The sequence below is a fragment of the Diabrotica virgifera genome, chromosome 1, assembly GCF_917563875.1.
Source record: "Diabrotica virgifera virgifera chromosome 1, PGI_DIABVI_V3a".
Lineage (NCBI taxonomy): Eukaryota > Metazoa > Arthropoda > Insecta > Coleoptera > Chrysomelidae > Diabrotica > Diabrotica virgifera.
In genome coordinates this window covers 216547481-216567223 of record NC_065443.1, presented here as the reverse complement: position 1 = coordinate 216567223, position 19743 = coordinate 216547481, and the positions used below count along the sequence as shown (strand labels likewise).

Below are 19743 nucleotides of genomic sequence, written 5' to 3'. Positions count from 1 at the left end.
TACAGTACGGACAAAGCAAAAAAAGCACAGTGTGTGTTAGTAGAACTGTATGTAAACAAACGGTGGTGAAAGATGAGACCGTAGGAACTTTATTCTTCAGCTGACTTCTTCGTTTTAAAGTTTGGTTATCATATTTGAATTTTAGATATAGCTGGCCTCAATAGTTGATTGTAGCTGCGATTAAACTGCACTCTCAAGTTTCGTAGCCATGATCTTGGTCTTTTTTCTATTTTCCAAAATATTTCCTTCAAGAAATACCTGCACTTCTTCTTCTTGCAGTACCGTCTCCTATCGGAGGTTGGCTACCATCACAGCAATCTTAACTTTGTTGGCTGCAGCTCTGAACAACTGTATTGAACTGCACCCATACCACTCTCTTAAATTTCGCAACCAGGAAATCCTCCTACGTCCCACATTTCTCTTTCCCGAGATTTTTTCTTGGATGATGAGTCTTAGCAGAGAGTACTTTTCTCCTCTCATTATGTGGCCTAGATATTCCAGTTTTTTCCACTACCTGCACTTGGTGTGATTTTATTTCTTTGATGCTATTTCTATATCTAGTATCAATCATCAAGTAGTGTATTTGGGATTTCGTAAGATTTTTCAGTATATTGTAACGATGTCCAGGTGTAAAGTAGTCTCCCTATTGGAAGCCTGCAAATGTATTTGAGATTATTAAGTCAAGTTCTCGACAAAATGAATTACACGATGACCTTTTTCATTACGAGTTCTCAATTCGTAGTTTCATATACATTCTTTTAGTGTGACTTGTCTAACCCTAGGATTCACACCTTCCATTACCATTGTAGTATCTTTGAACTTTATTTTATAATAACGTTCTTTGCATCTTCAAAGAAACGTTATAGTTCTCTATAACTAAAATTCGCTATAATTATAATAACGCTTCACAGCGTTTGATCTTTAGAATACAAAATGAACACTTCGGTAACATACGTACCTACTTTGTTGCTAATGAACAAATGTTCGGAATCCACAATAAATACCAAAAAGAGACTAACCATGAAACGTACCACCTACCCAAAAGTAGTAGGTACCTATATTATAGAAAGAAAATCTGAATACATTTAATTGTTAATTTGATATACATAATTTTGGATACACTTATTTTTATAGATACCATCTAGACACCTTTAATTATATCCTTCCAAAATCATTAAATCAATTTCTAGATCAAATAATGACTCAATAACAAATTATTACATATACTTGTATCTTCAGGCTCATAGATACATTTATCGCTCCTTATCAGACGGTATCGATAATTTTTTCACTTTCTACAAACGATTATCTATTACCAAATACACTTATTTACACAACAAATATGTTGCTAGCCGAAGCGAAAATAAAAGTAATAAAAAATATGTACTACTTACGATAAGATCTTTCTGCTGTTTATCCCCAAAAAACGAGACCATGCAAAGAAAATTCAATATTAGATAAAACGACAATCACCTTTTAGAGAAATAATAAAGTATGTACATTAAATTAAATCTGAATTGCTACTTCTAGGTTTTTCAGTTGATGGAAAAAACATAACTATAATCATAATATCAACGCATATGAAATTTGGTTTTCAAAGATTGATAACTTTACTTCCTTACGTTCTTATATTTGCCATCCAATTTGCTATTATTCGAAACCACGGCCAAATATCTAGCTCTCCTAGTTACAAAAAGCGATATTTATTTTGATCTCTACCGACCAAATTTGAAAATATAAATATACCATGGATGATTTAACATTAACTAATTACACATCATGTATTATTGAGTATCAAAATGATTAATAGTTATTTCTTTCCTCGTTGATAAGATGGACAATAACATCAAAAATGATAACAATAACAGTTTACGGACCGATTAAAAGTTTGGAAATTATATAAAACTTTGACCATAAAAACCATTCAACGGTTCTTATGCTTCTTTTATTGATTTATTTATTATGTTTCGTATTATGTCCTCTCCTTCCAAGTTGGCGATCCAAATGGCAATTCTATGTTGGAAACTGCAGCACGAAATATTTCTGCAGATGCGCGGCCAAACCATCTACTTACGGTCCATGAATTCTGGCGGCTTCCTACTGACCTTTACCCTCTATTTAGATAGAGGTGAAAGATACGAAGTAGTTCGTACCCTTCACCTCTTCTACTTAAGACTCAAGTACGGCATTTTTATTTCTTCAATCATTTAATAGTTCTTTTTATCTACCTCGTGCACCGGAGAACTTTGTAGTTGGTGATATTTTGTATCCATGAAATTCGCAGTATCCTCCTGTATACACACGTTTCGAAGCCTTCTATTCTTTTTCCTATTTGTGAGACAAAATGTATCATTTGATCATGAGAGTTCTTAGCTTTAGAGTAAGATTCTTTTCCTCGCTTTTTGGTTTGGATAGGTTTAGAGTTTAGATGTACGCCGAACATTTCGTTATAAAGGTGCGTACTGAGCGTGCTGTAACAAATTGCTCTGGTCAGTACGTGTTTGCGAGCAAAATTCTGCCGAACCGAACGAGTCGATCATTTTCGGAGGAGTGTCGGTAACTCTTGAAAGATCTTCTTCTTCTTAAAGTGCCTATCCGTTTCGGATGTTGGCGATCATCATGGCTATCTTGACTTTGTTTACCGCAGCGCGGAACAGTTTAGTGGTAGTTGTGTTATACCAAAGAATGTTGAAAGATCAATAGTGAGTATTTGTTCGTTGATGTACAGTGGGTACGGGCGTACTCAAGTTTCTCTCAACCACGGTCGGACGAACACTGAAAGAATATGAGCTAAAGATGGGAACGAGGCGAATATAACGAACACTTCGAATAACCTGAGAATTTACTTTTTTGTGCGCACTCGGCTCGTTTGGAAGAAAATGCTTTAGTCAGTACGCACCTTAACGGACGACGGAATTTATTATGTTTCGTAACTCTGGTACGTTGTGTACTACTAGGATGGTGTCGTTTACGTACCTATACCTACAAAAAGATACGACTGATAGATAAATTGATAATACAAATACTCATTATGGACAAAAATTTGGTTACTGCCTTTTCAACCAACAACTAAAACTAATCAGGAAGTAGCAATTTTCTCTTCTTTATCATAAATAAACCTTAATCCCAACAATCACCTTTCCAGCAAGAAAAATACTCTATAGATGCATTTAACTCATGCTTCTTGTATTTTACAAATTGAAAAGTGACTTTTCTATATGTACAGAACTTATCTTGAGCTCGAACAAACTTTGAAAAAGAAAAGACGAACGACTTACCGCTCCTGCTCCTTTGGGTGATTTAGAGGCCGCTACGTAGGCCAAATATTGGATTACCTTCTTTGTGTTCTCTGTTTTACCTGCACCTGATTCTCCCGTACAGAGAATAGACTGGTCTTCTCGTTCTGAAATATAAAACAATAAGTTAGAATGAATGATGTTACAATATTATTAAAAAATGTAACGGAACACCACACACGCCCGTTTGTATACTTAACAACTAGAAAAATATTCGTTTTATCTTAGTTAATATGACAGACATAATAATAACAGTCTTAAGTTTTATACCGCTAATGCGGCTTTGGGATTATAGCAAGAGTAGTCTGCTATATCTAGGGCCTACGGTATACAAGGAAGGTAACAGGGCCAGTGCTACGCTTCAACTGCCTATTATTACCCCTGGTTTTACCCAAGGTACTCATTTTTATTCAGGCTGAGTCAACCTGGGGCCTAAAGACATTTTAAAAATGTCTAGATGTTCTCACCGTCGTCGCTGGGTTTTGAACCCCGGCCTACCTGCGTGGAAGTCAGACATGCTACCGCCTGAGCTATTCGGGCCCTTACAGATCCCCCTAATATGACAGACATCCTTACATAAAATAGAGATTAGCGAGAGGTACGTAAAGCGAAGAGGTAAGTTCCGTAAACATCTAAACATTCCGATGTATTTGGTACCTAGGAGTTTTCTATTGGTTCCTTGCAGCACGCGGCCATAATTCAACCAATAGGCCGCGAGGTGCCATTCGCGTATACGGAATGTTATTCGGTGCGAAATTCATATACGGAATGTTAAATGTTCGTAGACGGAAAAAGACAACTTTTTATTAGAGTCGATTAAAAGGAGATTGATTAAATACTTGTTAATGTATTATTAAATAACGGTGAATAAAAAATGAATAAGAGTATGTTATATATAAAAAATGATTGGCTAATGCGAAATAATTCCTTCGGTGTGGAATTGGCCATATTTTGTATGTGGGTTTTTTAAAGTCTTCTTCTTTTTCTTCCTTCATGTATGTACCGGGTGTCCCAATTAGAATGGCTCTCGGCCATATATCAGGAACCGTTTATAGTAGAGCTTTGAAATAAAAAATGTTATAACAAAAGTTGCCTCAGGAAAAGCCTGGAAATTATTTTCAAAATTGTGGGACCACCGCTAGAGGGCGTAATTGAATATCAAAAATTTAAAAATCTAAATTTTACGAAATTTTCCTAATGAAGGGGCACTGGAAATCCGATCGTCGTATTCTTCATAAAATTCTACGCATATTTGATTTGACAAGTTTAGGTCTACCTTTGGAAATAGGAGGTGGGGGTGAGTGGGAACCTTGTTATGAAAAACTGGCTGTGAGTCCGGTTCTGCTTAATCAAATTTTGCAAATTTGGTCTTGTTGAAGACAGATCTTTTTCATCAATGTAAAAGTTATGATTTCGAACCAACTTACCGAGTAATATGCCAGCTAGAAGGCGTTATTTAATTTTTTTCAGAAATATAGTGTTCTTTGGAAAATATTAAATACAAACATGCATTTTTAATACCATATTACAAAATTAGACAAAATTAGCAACAGAATAGCGAAAACCGCATGTTAATAGCTTTTTTCTATCTCGACATATCTTACAAAACGGGTAAATTTAAAAACATAACTGTTACTGTCACCGGTAAACGAAATAATTCATTAAAAGTAGTGTGCTATGGAAACAACAAAGAAACATTTTCCAGCTGTTAACGTATATTAGGTCTTTTCAACGCTTCTCATTTGTTTCGAGCCTCGTTCATATCTCGTATATTAATATTATACACGGATTATACGGCATATGACAGAGGCTCGAAACAAATGAGAAGCGTTGAAAAGCCCTATTACAAAGAAATAAAAACAACTATTTAGTGATGACATAAACGTTCAAATTTTTACCCATCATTTTCGTTGCAAACATTTACTCTTTCAAGAGTAGATTGAACAGCAGTCTCAATTTCTGCTCTCGATATGCTTTGAATGGCTTTTAGTATTCTCTGGATAATGTATTCTAGAGTAGTGTATGATGGGCAACAATTTGAATATTTAGGTCGTCACTAAGTAGTTCTCTTTGTTCTGTGTTATATTTAATTTTAATAGTATTGTTTCTCTTTATATTGTTGTTTTAATTAATTATATTTTTATACGTTGACATCTGGAAAATGTTATTTTGTGTTTTTCCACAGCACACTACTTTTCATTAACTTAGTTTACCGGTGATAGTAACAGTTATGTATAAAATTTACACGTTTCTCGAGATATCTTGAGATAGACAAAAGGTATCGACATGCGGTTTTCGCTATTCTATTGCTAATTTAATCTAATTTTATAAAGTATGATTAAAAATGCAAACTTGCATTTAATATTTTCCAAAGAAAACTAGATTTCTGAAAAAAATAAAATAACGCCTCCCAACTGGCTTATTACTTATTAGGATGGTTCAAAATTATCACGCTTACATTGAAGAAAAAGATCTGTCTTCAACAAGACCAAGTTTTCAAAATTTGATTTAGCAGAACCGGACTTACAGCCATTTTTTCATAACAAGGTTCCCACTCACCCCCACCTCTTATTTGCAAAGGTAGAGTTAAACTTGTTAAATCAAATATGCGCAGAATTTGATGAAGAATACAATAATCGGATTTCCAGTGCCCCTTCATTAGGAAAATTTTGTAAAATTTAGATTTTTTTATTTTTGAGATTCAATTACGCCCTCTAGCGGTGGACCCACAATTATGAAAATAATTTCCAGGCTTTTCATGAGGCAACTTTTGTTATAAAATTTTTTATTTCAAAGCTCTACTATAAATTGTTCCTGAGATATGGCCGAGAGCCATTCTTATTGGGACACCCGGTACATTAGGCTTTAAAGCCTGTTTCTTCTTCAATATTACCCTCCTAAATTGATTAAATTATCGCACCATCTTTTTCTTGGTCTGACAATACTTATTCCATCCATTATACATCATTCGTACTATCCTATCCTCTGCCATTCTACTAATGTGCTCGTTCCACTCCTGTTTCCGTTTTGTCACCCATCCATTTATATCTTCTACATTGCATGCTCTTCTGATGTTTTCGCTTCTCTCCCTATCCAACAGACTTTTCCCTGATATTCGTGGAAGTATTTTCATCTCTGTGGTTTCTAGTAGTAGTCGTCTCGTTTTAGATGTGTCAGGTCTTGTCTCCGCCGTGTATGTCAATATAGGTATATGTAATTGCTGCTTTTGTGTCTTGTCTCAGGGGTTTGTTCTTCCGGATTGTGTAATTAAGAGACCCCGCCGCTTTACTTGCTTTTGAACTTTGTTGTCGTACTTCTTCTTCAACATCTCCGTAACTAGTTATATCTATTCCTAGATATCTAAACCTTGCTTCCTGCTTTATTATTTTTCCATCAATTTCGATTTTACATCGTAGTGGGTATTTAGATGTTGTCATACATTTAATTTTTTCTGCTGATATTATCATATTGTATTTCTTGGCTGTTGTATTGAAGATGTGAGTTAATCTTTGGAGATCGTCTTCTGTCTCGGCGATTAATGCGGCGTCGTCTGCATAACATAATATTTGGATTTCTTTGTTCCCCATTCTGTAAGGCCGATGTCAGATTATGCGTTTTGACCGGATGCGTTTCCGCCGCATCCGGTGAAAACGCATAGTGTGACAGATCGGTCCGGTTGCGTTGGAAACGGATGCGTTTTGAGTCATCGGTACGCGCTTACTAACTGCACCAGACTAAACGCATAGTGTGACAGGTCGGTCCGGTTGCGTTGGAAACGGATGCGTTTCCGCCGCATCCGGTAAAAACGCATAGTGTGACAGATCGGTCCGGTTGCGTTGGAAACGGATGCGTTTTGAGTCATCGGTACGCGCTTACTAACTGCACCAGACTAAACGCATAGTGTGACAGGTCGGTCCGGTTGCGTTGGAAACGGATGCGTTTTCACCGCATCCGGTCAAAACGCATAATGTGGCATCGGCCTAACCATGACCTTTACGTACTGCTTCTATTATTTCGTCCATTATTATATTAAAGAGCAGTGGGCTTAACGAGTCACCTTATCTGACTCCGCTTTGTACTGGTATAAACTGTGTTAGTTTTCCATTTATCTTTGCCTGTATTCGATTATGGAAGTAGATGTTTTCGATGGTTTGTATAATATTGATTGGTATGTTTCTTCTATACAGTAGGTGTAAGACGTCTTCGACTTGGATGCGATCGAAAGCCTTTGTCCGGTCTATAAAACATAGATATGTTGCAATCCAATATATCCGTGGAATATATTTATATAAATGCAAAACTATTTTGATCTGGAACCCCTCTCTTCTTCTTCTTCATGGGCCATCTCCTTTAAGAAGGTTGGCAACCACCATGGCAATTCGCACTTTCGATACCGCTGCTCTAAAGAGATCAGCATAAGTGCAGTTAAATAAGCTCTCAAATTGTTTAACCAGGAGATTCGTCTTCTTCCATGACAACTTCTACCCTGTATTCTTGTATTACTAATTGCAACAAGTTATAACGCTCGCCTCTCATGCCATGTCCCAGATATTGCAGTTTTCTAACTTTAATTGTATTTAATTAAAACCTCTTTATTTTTTCTCATTCTTTTCAACACCTCGACATTCGTGACTCTATCCACCTTATTCTTAATATCCTTCTGTAGGCCCATAACTCAAAGGCTTCGAATATGTCCGAAACATCTTTCTTTAATGTCCAAGCCTCTAATCCATAAAATAATAAGGAAAACAAGTAGCATCTCAGAAGTCTTATCTTTAAAAGAAATTGTAATGTCCCTGCTACAGAATACTTTTTTCAGTTTGTTGAAAGCATCCCCTCTCTTACGAACAATAACACTCTAGCAAACTATATGCTCCCGTAACAGATCGTCACTCCTACGAACCATTGGTGATGGCATGTATAGAGTTGTTATTTTATAAAAAAAACTTATTTTTAATTTGCCTGCATTTAATCTATGATAACTCATTCTGTTGGTAGATATTGTGTGTAGTTGTTAATACAGTTGTATAGCAGAAAATTAGTATCATTATATTTGAAATACAATAAGGAGATATTTATTAGCTATTTTTAGTAAATAAATGAGAATTATTCTAAATAATAAGCACTCATTATGATATGCCAAACAGGTGATTAAAATATATAGCAGTGAATATGTAACTCATACGTTCATGGTAGTGTCTACTACTAGTACTAATACGTACTAATAGTACTACTATAAGTATGCAGCCTAGAGTTGAAATAGGTATACGTTATACGTTAGGTTAGACGTTAGACAGAAGCTTTTTAATTCTTGTTTGATGTACTTAACCAACATTTTTAAGTAACTCCTTAGAGGGATGGATCTTTAAGAAAACAGAACAAAAATAGATACAGGACTAATAAACATGCACTAAAATCAGTGAGAAGCAGTAAAAATTGGGGGAGAAATATCCAAAGAAGTCGAAATTAGGTGAGGAGCCAGACAAGGATGTATATTGTCACCTCTATTATTTAACGCTAACTCTAAAGAAATCTTACGGGAAGCTGTCGAATTAGCAACAGCAGGGATAAAAGTAAATTGTTTTTAATTAACAATATTAGATATGCTAATGATACTCATACTCGTAATAATAGCTCATAAAATCTAGAAAAAATACACTGGCGGGCAAAAAATTTAGGTCACTAGATGAATTATACACGTTTGATGCCTCGAATTTCCTAAACCTGTTGTCCAATTTGAGTGATTTTTTAGTATGTTACAGCTTTATTATTTAAAAATCTCAATAAGTTAATATTGTTGCTAGACAGGTAAATGTCATTTTATACTGGGTGTAACAATCATAAATACTGTGTTTTTTCCTTAAAGTTCGGAACAAACTTTAAGGGGTAATTCTGCATGAAAATATAATGACTGTTTGCTTTATAAATATATGTCCACAAATGCTTCGTTTCCGAGATACGGGATGTTGATTTTTTTCTTACAAACTGACAGTTTATTTGTTGCTCTAAAACCGGTTGCGATATGCAATGAAATTTGGGGTAAGTTTTAAGAGGTAATTATTTCGCATTTTCTGACATACAAATAAGAATTTTATATTCACCATTGGCGTGCATACGGGTATAAATACTTTAGATGCATCCCGTATGCACGCCAATGGTGCATATAAAATTCTTAATTGTATGTCAAAAAATGCGCAATGACTATCTCTTAAAACCTACCAAATTTCAGTTACCAACCGTCAGTTTGTAAGAAAAAATTCAACATCCTGTATCTCGGAAATTAAGCATTTGTGGACATATGTTTATAAAGCAAACGGTCATTATAGACCTGGATCCCGCGTACCAAAAAAAGTTGATTAATAGCAAGCTGAAAATTTGTAAATAGCTTAACGGTGTCTAGTCGGACAAACTATGATGTACGGGAACACTGGAACAGGGATATCTCGATAACTCAAATGAAGAATAAATTATTAAAAGGGATCGTTGAAATAGTAAATTGTACGTGTTCTACGACAGAAACTAACTTCCTTTCTAAAGTAAAAAAATATCTTACCTTGTAGCATAGATCGATAGGCAGTGTCTGTAATGGCGAACACGTGAGGAGGAACTTCATGTCTCTTGATTCCTTTATACCTCTCCATGATTTTATCTGTGTATATGGGAAGCTTTCTGTACGGATTCACGACCACACAGAACAAGCCGGAGTAGGTCTGCAAAAAGGAAACAAAAAAACATTACATACGTCAGAGAGATGACCTGAGATTGATTCGGTTAATTAAATTGTCGGTGGTATTAAGGTAGTTGCATTAATTCCTTACAGATGTTTAAAAACCAAACTTGCGATTGATTTTATCGTAAGACATAAATTCCACTAAGACCTTTTTATTTAATTTTAATTTATTTTGTTTTATTTAAGTTTTAAAAAAATAAGTGTAATGAAAATACCATTATATAGTATGTCCCTGTAAGTTGGAACCGTACGGAAAACTTTTTTATTATTAATTTTACGAGAAAAAGTTACTCTTCATAAAAAGCTCTGCATGGTCCATAACCTAAGATTCAACCATCAAATATCAAATTTTATGAATTTTATACGAGTTATGTCAAAAAATATGAATTTCGCTAAAGAGTAAAGTAGCTTTATTTTTCACAATATTGAAAATTGTTATTATGAAAAGTTGTTTGGAATTAAGAACTATATTATAATATGCAATTACATTCTACTAATTGAAATTTTTTCTTAAATTATAGACAACCAACATTCAGTTATTTCAATTAAAATCATTCTTTTGTTACTAATTTTACGAAAAAAGTTATTCTCTATAAAATGTTTTATATGTATAATCTGCATTTTCTAAAACCTAAAATCTAACCAAATTTTATCAATTTTATACGAGGTATGTCAAAAAATATGAACTTCGCTCAAGAGTAAAATACCTTATTTTTCACAATATCGAAAATTATGATTATGAAAAGTTGTTTGAAATTAAAAACTATGTTCCAATATGTAATTACATCCTTCTAATTGAAATATTCTAATCTAAACTATAAAAGTACATGTACATTACTCTTGATCGAAATTCATATTTTTTGACATACCTCGTATAAAATTCATAAAATTTGATATAAGATGGTTGTATTTTAGTTTTTATACCATGCAAAACTTTTTATGAAGAATCACTCGAAATATTAATAATAAAAGAGTTATCAGAATTAAGGGGCTTAAAATAACTAAAAATAATGTTGAATATCCATAATTAAATAAAAAAATTAAATTAGAAGGATGTAATTGCATATTAGAATATAGTTCTTAATTCAAAACAACTTTTCCCAATAGCAATTTTTAATATTGTGAAAAATAAAGCTACTTTACTCTTAAGAGGAGACAGTAGCAATCAACAGGTAGCAACAAACGCGTTCCAAGATTGCGGCTCTAATTTTGAATATTTTGTAGAGATATTTGGCACACATATTCGTAATATAATAAAGAATGGCGGTACAGAGCCCAATTTCAGAAATATGTTAGTATGTGGAAATTACTCTACACCTAAATAAAATATTGAAAAAAGGAGCCTGTACCGCCATTAAGAAGGACAAAAAATACACTTTCTTCAAATAAACTTTTTTATCCCATGCCTAGATTTTGTGTAATCTTGGAACTACCAAAAATCGATTTTTTTATAACAAGAAATCGAACGTCACTGACTTGGCAACATTTCGCGCCTATGTGTATAAAAATTATTGTTTTTGATAGTGTAAACGTCACTGTCAGTGTCGAATTACCGACGCAATGTTGCCTCACTTTTGAAAGTTCGCAGAACTTTCGCAATATTGGACCGCGTTTGTTGCCACCTGTTGATCGCTACTTTATCACCTTAAGCTAAATTCATATTTTTTAAAACATACCTCGTATAATATTCATAAAATTTTATATCTGATGGTTGAATCTTAGGTTTTAGACAATGCAGAGCTTTTTATGAAGAATAACTTTTTTTTCGTAAACTTAATAATAAATAAAAAAGTTTCCCATATGGTTCCAACTTACAGGGACATACTGAATTTTAGATGAAGTGTTAAAAATGTTTGAAATATCGTAGAATATATAAAAAAAAAACCTATAAAACACATCCATCAAACTAAATTTGGAATTGGAACTGTTTATAAGAAAGGGAAGCAATAGTAGTATGTAGTAGTCTAATTAGTGAAAAATTGACGTTCTAAAAAAAAGATACCAAAGCCTTTCTATTTTAGATTAAAACAAATTAGCTATTTCTAAACAAAATTTAAGAACCAATATGTAAGTGATGGTTTCAATATGAATTCATGCTGTAGAATATTCTCGTTAATTTTTGGTTTTTTTAAGAAGTGGTCATAAATTTTGTTCTTTAAAACAAATATTTTTTAAAACTCAAATTCCGTAATATTTTCAGCCGGAAAATGAAATGAAAAAGGTATAAACTAATTGACTACGTAGAAAACTACATATAATGAAATAATTATAAATGCTACTTATTCTCAAGAGCTACAAGGGTAATGGACGTGGATGTCATCAGATGGAAATACTAAAAATGAAATTGACTACTTACTAGCAAATAAAAAAAAACATTATACAAGACCTCACAGTAAAAAACCCAATATTTGGGGTAGTGATTACAGTTAAGGACAAAAATAAGTATTATTCAGAAAAAAGATATGGTTCATTCCACCAACATACGACTGTTTTGGATTATCGCGACAACGAATATTTCAGTGTGCAACATAAGTACGAAAGTATATGGCTCTAATAATTATTCCAATAAACAGCAATGTAATTTGCAATTTATTTTCGTTCTTCATATTTTGCACAATAAAATATTCGTTGTCGAAATAATCCAACACAGTCGTATATTCGTGGAATAGGGTATAGAAGACTGATGCACTTACTCTATGAAAAAATATTATAGTAAAATTAAACGATAATAAGGAACCATATCAAAATAAATTAAGAATAGTTGAGGAACTTAAACTGACAGACTATAAAAACGATTAAAAATTGTTAAATTGGAAGAACGAGAAACACAGGAAAAATATAACACCAAAACAGTGTTGAGAGAAGAATTTACTGGAGTAGAATTTAAAAAAATGTTTTTTGGGTTGCAAACTGAAAGTAAAGCCTGGTGGTGACAACTACGGCTAAGTGGTTCTTGAATATTTGTTACTATCTTCATTATTTTTAAATATGTACTCTTGTACTCATATAGATTAGGTATATTTATGTTATAACACATAATGTATTTCTATCGTAAAAATAATGTTAATTTCTTTCGATTCACAGAATAACAACTTTTTCAACATTTATGGCCGGTTTCACCAACGACAAATATAGTAGCTTATTCGATGAATAAGTTATTCGACCAATAAAACTGACATTTCCCTATTTTACCAACGTCAAATAAGACTTATTTTATTTATTTACCAAATAAATATTTACTCTTCGAATAAATTGACAAGTTAATCTCGCTGTAAATATCTTATTTAGCGTCTCTTTGCAAAGACAATGACGTCGACTTTGCAAACTGGCCAGTTGGTTGTGAAAACCAGTGCCAATAAAACACAAAACACACACACAACTTTAAACTATCAAAATTGTATTGAAACAATAAAAATATAATCCACTAATAAATTGTATTCGATGATTTATTTGTTTTTGGTGAAATCGGCCCTTAGTCATAAATATGAAAGAAAAATATATAGTATTTCCTTAAGGGGAATTCTAATAATTATGTAATTATTACAATATTTTATAAAGTATTACATTTTGTCATTAAAATCGTAGAAATGTCTCCATCATATGATGCAATCGACAGGTAAAATAAAAAAGGAAAGAAAGTAACTAAGTACTTTTCTTTCATTTAGTAATAATTAATACAACTTCTTAATACCTCCTCTATCTTAGCCACAAATCAAGACCTTTATTTTATTCAAAGTATTACCAAATAATATGTATAAAGGAAAAATGATTGTCTTTTCCATTTTAAATTTTTCTTTACTCAATAGCCAACGACACTGAATTGAAGTTTAGTTCTATTGGTGTCAAATGCTTTTTGCTGAAACAAAAAAAATTAAAAGAAACCTGTTAAAAATTATAGTTTACCAATAAAAAGAAAATGTTAGAAATAATAAAGTCTACATAATAATAGGCTCCCAATGAGCGACAGATCAAATGCCCTTATGTAATGTATTTGGGAGCAAATTTACGCAAGTACTTTCAACACATAAAGATACGGATCTAATGGAGAAACTAAGTGTGTTACGTTGCCTAAAAATTCGAACTACATAGTCGCAAATTTCTTAGTGTGATTAGTGAACTGATAACTCAAAGCTGGATTTCCATAATTTACTTGTAATTCACTAATCTTTCCATTTGTTCTTTCAATTAACTTGTTATATAATTTGGTCATCAAGTAACAAATTTGCCACTTGATAATGTGTAGCCGGTGGACCTAATTGGGGAATGTGTGACACTACTAGATTGCCTGAACGAGTACGTCTACACAGGTGGCTGCACGAGTACGTCTACACTTTTTTGTTCTTGCTGTGGCAGAAATTAGATTCGTCCAATAATTATTGGAGATAAGCTAGTATCTGATGTTGCCAGACTTCATAGTTTTTCCAATAGATATAATTAATTGTTGGTAGGGTCAAAAATGACCCTGTCATTGTACACTAACAGTGTAAGTACCCCTAACAGTGTAGGGTTCATTTGTGTTTTCTGGTTTATTTACCTACTTATTTACTTTTTTAAATGTTACTATCTCTGAAAATTGCAGAGTCTACACAGTAGTAGATAAATAATTTTATGACTTCGTAACAAAAAAATAGATAATATAAACAACCGACTATTTTAAAAGATAAGTCGCTAACTAATTATTAATATGTTTATGGGTTTATTTCTTAGAACTTGTTAGTGTACTCAGTGGTGTTTTTGCATTTATATACATACATAATATTATATTTTACTATTCCACGATAAGTTTAGGAAAATATCAAAATTGTTTGCATTATGTAAATTTATATTCTCGTTTTCAAATATATTGATGTAGAATGTAACAAAAAAAATGGTTGAGATATGGAACATGAACTTAGCTGTGATATTAACACATTGGGAGAAACCTTGTTCCCTGAAAATGTACCTCTACCATATATTGGCTCTTAATGCAGGGGAGTTCGTTAAGGGGCGGAGGGGCGAGCGAAAAAAATCTGTCCTTAGAAAAATGTCAAATTAAGAGTCAGATTAAAAAAAAATTTAATGGTACTAGTTAAATTTTAATATTGACTTATAAGCTTTCGTAGTTTAAAAGATATTAGGTCTGGATCCCGCGTATGAAAAAAAAGTTGATTAATAGCAAGCTGAAAATTTTTGTTAATAGCTTAAGGGTGTCTAGTCGGACAAACTTTGATATATGGGAACACTGGAACAGGGGAAGTTTTAATTGTGAAACAGGTTAAAAATTTGGAACGGTCAGACCACGAAAACGGCACATGTATTTTGTCCGACAGAACAGACTAAACTCTCCGAACAGAGATTAAACTCTCATGCAAAAATCAGACTGCTATTTATCACCAAATGGGCGTTCTAATGAGTGGAACATGTAGAATATGTCAAATGACAGGTGATAAATAGCAGTCTGATTTTTGCATGAGAGACAAAATAAATGTGCCGTTTTCGTGGTGTGACCGTTCCAAATTTTTAACCTGTTCCACAATTAAAATTGCCCCTGTTACAGTGTTCCCATATATCAAAGTTTATCCGACTAGATACCCTTAAGCTATTAACAAATTTTCAGCTTGCTATTAATCAACTTTTTTTTCATACGCAAGATCCAGACGTATATGTAAAATTATAAACCAACAAAGAATACAAGTTATAACAAACCAAAAATCGACTTACGAGGTTTTGCAGTTTAACCGTCGATTGTCAAAATCGCAATTTTACCCAAAAAAAAAATGAAATCACGTTTTTCTTATAATTACAAGTTGCATTATTTTGTTTCTATAAAACATTTTATTCTTTGTACAATATATTTTAACATAAACCTGATTAAAAAGCTAAATTTTAAATTTTGTCACTCAACTTCTGCGATTAAACTTTGAAATTCAAGAATCTGCACCTTTCACTTTAAACAATTTATAACTTTTATTATGAGACAGAAATATTGAAACAGGTACATTGTCTTCATAAATGTAAGAAATATATACCTACTATAAAAATTTCAGAAAAAAATATTAAAATGGAACAGAGTTATTAAAGGCAAAAAATGTGATTTATTTTTTTTTTATTTTTAGGATAAAATTGCGATTTTGCCAATGTTCCTCCACGTAACATTCAAAATAGACCTAATTTTCGTTTTCAGCACTATCAAAATCATAAAGTATGACCAAAATTAGCCATTCACCACACTGTGGTCATCACACCACAAAGTATCTCGAGAAATAAACGTTCTTTAGGGTGTTCCGCTCGTCTAGAAAGTCACATAACTTTTTTCCTATTGAATATTTTGACTTAAAATTTTCCAGAAAACTTCTTCATGAATTATGTTTTATTGCTGTGTTGGTTAAAAATTATAAGCTAAAAAGTTTGTCACTTAACTTTTTTAAGTAAACATGAAACTAACGAAATCTGACAACAAAATGTTTAAAAGTTAACAACTCGTCTTTTAATGTGTATAAACATTTTGTATGAAGCTCGTTGTTATCTAAATACTTTAAAGATGACACAGTAAAATTTTCAAGAGGAAATATTTACCGCGACCAAAGATACAGCGAGGCAAAGTTGAAAAATCATCAAAATTGTTTTTTTCGCATTTTTGCATAAAATTTGATTTTTGAACATGTTCCACCAATTCTAGATAAAAATAAATTTCATATTCAGATTCAGCGACCTCGAAAACATAAAGAACCACCAAAATTAGTCATTCACCTTAAAGTTGATTTTCGTGGTCGGTGTAACGTAATTTTAGGGGTTGTTGCCGCTCGCCTATAATGGTTTGTTTTATTGGAGATAATCGAATACATTTGGTGCACAGCATAAAATAGTAAGCATGGAAAATTGTATTTATATTATAAAAGTGTTTTATATATCTTATATTATGTAAAAGTGTGATGTAACCTTTGCAAAAACTCCTGCACACATTGAAAACTACTCTTATTTCTCTAACAAATATATCACTTGCATCTGTTAATAATTTAGAATCGTTGCAATGAATCCATTGCAAAAATTTAAAATCTGATCCACGCCTATCGAATAATACTCGAAAGAAATCAATACTTTTTCTCGAATCCGAGAAACGACTCGTTGGAGTAGAACGTCTGGTGTAGTAATTACATACTCGTAACGAGCGTACCAAAAGAATCGCGGCTGTTTTGCGACTCCTTAATCTCATTCAAATGACTACGGTAAACGAACATAACAAAGATTTTTTCCAAATGCTTTTACACACATTCACCTACAGATTATGTTGATGAACTAGCTAGACCAGTTCTTAGACGATTCCAATCGAAATAAAGACGCCTTTTTTAGTTGGGCTTAATTTTAAGTTGATTGATTTTATGTTTTACAGAGGTAAAACTGCTTTCTTGTGACATGTTTAAGAATATTTTTTTGTATGGGATTAAACCACAATTGATTGTAATGAGAATTACCTTTTACATTTTTTGTTGGCAGTGGCTTACTTGGCCTCGATCTTGTAGACAGATAGCCATATTTTGAGTGAAATTCTAAGAGGTGATGTTGTACCCTCTGATTGATATCAAATTCTGGTCTTCCTGTGCTCATGTAAATAATTGCAGATGATGGATATCTGATCTATTAACTCATTATTGTTGGTATATTCTTACTGCTGACTTCGTCTTGCAATAGTGGTAACCGGAGACTGCTATATTCTATTGATGAGTTTGCTACACATTTTTCTTCAGTTAGTAAGATAAGTACTGCTTCTTTGATTTTCCTCTTTTTGCTGACTGTTTCTTTCATTTCTATTGATGCATCTTTCCATTGTTTGCATATGTGAGATCTGCAAAAGTCTCTGTTTTTATTGTATGATTCATGCATATGCATGTGTTCACCATTTGACATCATGGAGCAGAAGCACTGAATAAGTATTTTATAGACATTAACTGCAAAGAAGAATAAATTAAGAATCAATCACCAAGAAAAAAGAAAACAATAACTCATTATCTTTTCTGCGATGTGTTAATCACAAAGGAGGACACAGGATATATGTATAACCAAAGTCTACAAAAATCCAACACACACCAACAGACATTTCAATTATTACATAAACCACAACATAATATCAAAAGTGAAATCATCAAATAATATATGATAGAGAACACATCTTCTTCTCGTAGCGCTACAACCCGGGGTGGGTCATGTCATGGCTGACTGCACAACTTACTTCCATCTCGAACTGTCGTCCATGGTAAATATATGCCAGTGGATAGCATCATTGTTCTTAAATCTGACCATATGCTGTGTCTCAAAGCAGTTATTAAGGAGTCTGGACATGCCCAGCCCATCTTATACGTGGGGATTTAATTTCGTCGCTCGCCCCATACATCTGCTTGGCCTCAGCATTTGTTCTCTTTCGATATTGGTTGACTAGAGAACACATGCTTTAACTAAAATGAATTTCAGGAAAAAAACACCGGAATAAAATAAATAAATACAACAACAAAACAACCAACACACAGATCTATTGTTTCCAAAACCAAACCCACCAACACACATAAAATACCCATATGATACGATTCATTGATACTCCTATTGTCACACTGACTGTAACGAATTATAATAAAGTCGTGACTGTCAGCGCTATTAGGCCTGGATCCCGCGTAAGAAAAAAAAGTTGATTAATAACAAGCTGAAAATTTGTTAATAGCTTAACGGGGTCTAGTCGGACAAACTTTAATGTACGGAAACACTGGAACAGGGGAAGTTTCAATTGTGGAACAGTTTAAAAATTTGGAACGTCAGATTACTAAAAAGTCCCATGTATTTTGTCGGAGAGAACATCCAATTGATTTCTTACCCTTTCATTAAACTCTCATGCAAAAATCAGACTGCTATTACTAACCAACATGATTCCTGTCATTTGACATGTTCTTCGAGTTCCACTCAGCCCAGTTGGTGATAAACACCAGTCTGATTTTTGCATGTGAGTTTAATGAAATGGTAACAAATCAATTGGAAGTTCTGTTCGACAAAATACATGGAACGTTTTCGTAGTCTGACGTGCCAAATTTTTAACCTGTTCCACAATTAAAACTTCCCCTGTTCCAGCGTTCCCATACATCAAAGTTTGTCCGACTAGACACCGTTAAGCTTTTAACAAATTTTCAGCTTGTTATTAATCAACTTTTTTTGGTACGCAGGTTCCAGGTCTGTCTAGGCTCATAGCTTCGAAATTCTTTTACTCAATTATTTGTTGGCCGTTCTATCTTCTTTCTCCCCATTTTTCCGTCATTTATTAATCATTTGATTTGTTTTTGTTTTGATTTTCGATGTAACATTTGGTTTTTCATATTACATCCTCATTACCTCCATATTTGTTCGCTTCCTCCAAGTAAGTATTATCTATCCTTTTTATTCCCCCAAACAATTTTCTTACAATCTTTCTATATCTTTAGCTTTTCTCGTTGGTTCATGATTTATGTTTTGCTCGCATATACAACCGATGATCGTATTACTGTTTTATAGTTTTTTTTGTTCTCTAGCATTATTATAAATTATAGTCTGTTCAGTGTTAATGTTTGTTCTGACGATTTCTTTCAGTATTAAGGTAAACAAATCCGTTAATAACAGGTCTCAGTATTTTAAGCCTCTATTTACTGTGAACTGTTTTGAGAAACTTATCTGCATTACCTATAATTATGTTTTTGAAGTTATACTTCTTTACGATCGAGAGTG

General features: G+C 33.0%; 1 protein-coding gene across 6 annotated transcripts in view; it reads right to left on the bottom strand.

Moving 5' to 3' along the window:
• LOC114332917 (myosin heavy chain, non-muscle) overlaps positions 1 to 19743 on the bottom strand; it is a 257019-nt gene that overhangs the window by 73367 nt on the left and 163909 nt on the right. For all 6 annotated transcript variants that reach the window (XR_007697311.1, XM_028282706.2, XM_028282707.2 and 3 more), the window contains exons 2-4: positions 9850 to 10006; positions 3279 to 3403; positions 1395 to 1409 (exon numbers count right to left, since the gene is read on the bottom strand). Coding sequence is in view for 5 of the 6 variants with exons in the window: in XM_028282706.2 (XP_028138507.2) it covers positions 1395 to 1409; positions 3279 to 3403; positions 9850 to 10006 (297 nt within the window). In the remaining variant the exon portion in view is untranslated. The remainder of the gene's footprint in view (positions 1 to 1394; positions 1410 to 3278; positions 3404 to 9849; positions 10007 to 19743) is intronic.